The sequence below is a fragment of the Stylophora pistillata genome, chromosome 5 (genome assembly GCF_964205215.1).
Source record: "Stylophora pistillata chromosome 5, jaStyPist1.2, whole genome shotgun sequence".
NCBI lineage: Eukaryota > Metazoa > Cnidaria > Anthozoa > Scleractinia > Pocilloporidae > Stylophora > Stylophora pistillata.
The window spans coordinates 9,887,924-9,892,923 of NC_142523.1; the positions used below are offsets into that span (position 1 = coordinate 9,887,924).

Consider the following 5,000-nt stretch of genomic DNA (forward strand, 5'->3'; position numbering starts at 1 on the left):
TACTACTGCTACTACTACTACTACTACTACTACTATGACTACTACTACTACTACTGCTACTCCTACTACTACTACTAGTTCTACTACTACTACTACTACTGCTACTACTACTACTACTACTGCTACTACTACTCCTACTACTACTACTCCTACCACTACTACTACTCCTACTAAAACTACTCCTACTACTACTACTGCTACTACTACTACTACTACTACTACTACTACTACTCCTACTACTCCTACTACTACTACTACTACTACTACTGCTACTACTACTACTACTACTATTACTCCTACTACTACTACTACTACTACTACTACTACTACTACTGCTACTACTACTACTACTACTACTACTACTACTCCTACTACTACTCCTACTACTACTACTACTACTACTACTACTACTACTGCTACTACTACTACTACTACTACTCCTACTACTACTACTACTACTACTACTACTGCTACTACTACTACTACTTCTACTACTACTACTCCTACTACTACTCCTACTACTACTACTACTACTACTCCTACTACTCCTACTACTCTTACTACTACTACTACTACTACTACTTCTACTACTACTACTACTACTGCTACTACTACTACTACTACTACTACTACTACTACCATGACTACTACTACTACTACTACTACTACTACTCCTACTACTACTACTAGTTCTACTACTACTACTACTACTACTGCTACTACTACTACTACTACTGCTACTACTACTCCTACTACTACTACTCCTACCACTACTACTACTCCTACTAAAACTACTCCTACTACTACTACTACTACTACTACTGCTACTACTACTACTACTACTGCTACTCCTACTACTACTACTACTACTACTACTACTGCTACTACTACTCCTACTACTACTACTACTCCTACTACAACTACTCCTACTACTATTACTACTACTACTATGACTACTACTACTACTACTACTACTACTGCTACTACTACTACAACTACTACTACAACTACTCCTACTACTACTACTACTGCTACTACTACTACTACTACTACTACTACTCCTACTATTACTACTACTACTACTACTACTACTACTGCTACTACTACTCGTACTACTACTACTAGTCCTACTACTCCTACTACTACTACTTCTACTCCTACTACTACTACTACTACTGCTACTACTACTCGTACTACTACTACTAGTCCTACTACTCCTACTACTACTACTTCTACTCCTACTACTACTACTACTACTACTGCTACTACTACTACTACTACTACTAGTCCTACTACTCCTACTACTACTACTTCTACTCCTACTACTACTACTACTACTGCTACTACTACTACTACTACTACTACTATGACTACTACTACTACTACTACTACTGCTACTACTACTACTACTACTGCTACTACTACTCCTACTACTACTACTCTTACTACTTCTACTCCTACTAAAACTACTCCTACTACTACTACTACTACTACTACTACTGCTACTACTAGTACTACTACTGCTACTCCTACTATTACTACTACTACTACTACTACTACTGCTACTACTACTCCTACTACTACTACTACTACTACTACTACTCCTACTACTACTACTACTACCACTACTACTACTATTCCTACTACTACTACTACTACTACTGCTACTACTACTATTCCTACTACTACTACTGCTACTACTACTACTACTCCTACTACTACTACTACTACTACTACTCCTACTACTACTACTACTACTACTACTGCTACTACTACTGCTACTACTACTACTACAACTACTACTACTACTACTACTACTACTACTACTAGTACTACTGCTACTACTGCTACTACTACTACTACTACTACTCCTACTACTACTACTACTACTACTACTACTACTACTATTCCTACTACTACTACTACTACTACTACTACCATCTTGCCATCCAATTACTTCCAAATTGTACAGCACTTTGTATGACGGGAAAGAGCAAAAAACTACACTTTTGTGCAGGCTACCAGGGAGAAAGACAGTTCTTGAGTAGGACATAAATCTTCAATATTATGTTTTAGTTAACTTTTAATGTTTGATAATTATGTGATTATGGTTAACAGGTTGATTCTATCTGGGAAAGGTTGTGGGCTTGAAACAAAACTAAGAAATTAGTTATTAGAGAATGTCCTGTAAACCGGTCCTAGAACATAATGAAATTAGGCCACGCATTAAAAGAATGCTGATGTGCCTAATTGACAGGTTCCACTGCTGGTAATGAAGGAAGTACTTGGTGGTCATCTTTGAAATCATGGCTTTCTTTTTCGAACAATTGTGACAGTTGTGAGGGTAATGGTAAGTTCTGTAATCTATAGATTAAAAGAGATTCCAGCATCCTACATGCATTTTGTTTGAGAAACATCCCATGTTCAGCAACCATTTGCTTCCTTCCATGTAGCAAATTATTCTGCAGGATTCTTTTGGTAGTTTTCCTAGGCAAAAGAGGATGAGATGTTTTCCCTCCCTGTTTTACCAATTTAGATCAATCCTTTGCAATCTAATTGGGTGTCTTGGGGTTTTGTTTCACCTTTGTGGCATCCTAGTATGAAGATGCGGACCACACCTAAATAAGGTCTACAATTGTTGGCGATCTCCACAGCAGGATATGGCATCTTCTTCAAGGCCTTCACATGAAAAATTTAAGCGGGGATGCCCTTCTTTGCCCTTACAGAGCTTCCAGGGGTTTGTACCGTGGTTTTCATAGTTGTAGCCTTGCACCGCCGAATACCTTTGGTTAGCATATCAAGATTGGGGAATTATGTGGGTCAAATTTTTAGAAACTATTGGTCTGTCTGTATGTATGAGCTAAAGGTGGGAAATTAACTCACCTTACCTAAGAAGTGTATGACAGTGGTAGCCACCATGTGTCACGTAACAATCATTTCGATAGTTCTTCAATAAATCAGTGACCAATCTTTCTTCATTATCCCACTATTAAGAACATTTGTCACCGAATTTATTGAGGAAGGGCTGTTATATCATAAGCATACTACTACTACTACTACTCCTCCTACTACTACTACTACTACTACTACTACTACTACTACTATTACTACTACTCCTACTACTACTACTACTACTACTACTGCTACTACTACTACAACTACTACTACAACTACTCCTACTACTACTACTACTACTACTACTACTACTACTACCACTAATACTGCTACTACTATTACAACTACTACTAATACTACTCCTAATACTATTAGTACTACTACTACTACTACTACTCCCACAACAACTCCTACTCCTACTACTACTACTACTACTACTACTACTACTGCTACTACTACTACTACTACTACTACTACCACTCCTCCCCTACTACTACTACTACTACTACTACTACTACTCCTACTATTACTACTACTACTACTACTACTACTACTGCTACTACTACTCGTACTACTACTACTAGTCCTACTACTCCTACTACTACTACTTCTACTCCTACTACTACTACTACTACTGCTACTACTACTACTACTACTACTACTACTACTAGTCCTACTACTCCTACTACTACCACTTCTACTCCTACTACTACTACTACTACTGCTACTACTACTACTACTACTACTATGACTACTACTACTACTACTACTGCTACTACTACTACTACTACTGCTACTACTACTCCTACTACTACTACTCTTACTACTACTACTCCTACTAAAACTACTCCTACTACTACTACTACTACTACTACTACTGCTACTACTAGTACTACTACTGCTACTCCTACTATTACTACTACTACTACTACTACTACTACTACTACTGCTACTACTACTCCTACTACTACTACTACTACTACTACTACTACTCCTACTACTACTACTACTACCACTACTACTACTATTCCTACTACTACTACTACTACTACTACTACTACTATTCCTACTACTACTACTGCTACTACTACTACTACTCCTACTACTACTACTACTACTACTACTACTCCTACTACTACTACTACTACTGCTACTACTACTGCTGCTACTACTACTACAACTACTACTACTACTACTACTACTACTAGTACTACTGCTACTACTGCTACTACTACTACTACTACTACTCCTACTACTACTACTACTACTACTACTACTACTACTATTCCTACTACTACTACTACTACTACTACTACTACTACTACTACCATCTTGCCATCCAATTACTTCCAAATTGTACAGCACTTTGTATGACGGGAAAGAGCAAAAAACTACACTTTTGTGCAGGCTACCAGGGAGAAAGACAGTTCTTGAGTAGGACATAAATCTTCAATATTATGTTTTAGTTAACTTTTAATGTTTGATAATTATGTGATTATGGTTAACAGGTTGATTCTATCTGGGAAAAGTTGTGGGCTTGAAACAAAACTAAGAAATTAGTTATTAGAGAATGTCCTGTAAACCGGTCCTAGAACATAATGAAATTAGGCCACGCATTAAAAGAATGCTGATGTGCCTAATTGACAGGTTCCACTGCTGGTAATGAAGGAAGTACTTGGTGGTCATCTTTGAAATCATGGCTTTCTTTTTCGAACAATTGTGACAGTTGTGAGGGTAATGGTAAGTTCTGTAATCTATAGATTAAAAGAGATTCCAGCATCCTACATGCATTTTGTTTGAGAAACATCCCATGTTCAGCAACCATTTGCTTCCTTCCATGTAGCAAATTATTCTGCAGGATTCTTTTGGTAGTTTTCCTAGGCAAAAGAGGATGAGATGTTTTCCCTCCCTGTTTTACCAATTTAGATCAATCCTTTGCAATCTAATTGGGTGTCTTGGGGTTTTGTTTCACCTTTGTGGCATCCTAGTATGAAGATGCGGACCACACCTAAATAAGGTCTACAATTGTTGGCGATCTCCACAGCAGGATATGGCATCTTCTTCAAGGCCTTCACATGAAAAATTTAAGCGGGGATGCCCTTCTT

General features: G+C 37.6%; 1 protein-coding gene across 1 annotated transcript in view; it reads left to right on the forward strand.

Moving 5' to 3' along the window:
* LOC148730172 (uncharacterized) overlaps window positions 1-5,000 on the forward strand; it is a 46,944-nt gene that overhangs the window by 35,618 nt on the left and 6,326 nt on the right. Inside the window, exons 8-9 of the mRNA XM_088760830.1 lie at window positions 2,258-2,350; window positions 4,543-4,635. Coding sequence (XP_088616956.1) covers window positions 2,258-2,350; window positions 4,543-4,635 — 186 coding nt within the window. The remainder of the gene's footprint in view (window positions 1-2,257; window positions 2,351-4,542; window positions 4,636-5,000) is intronic.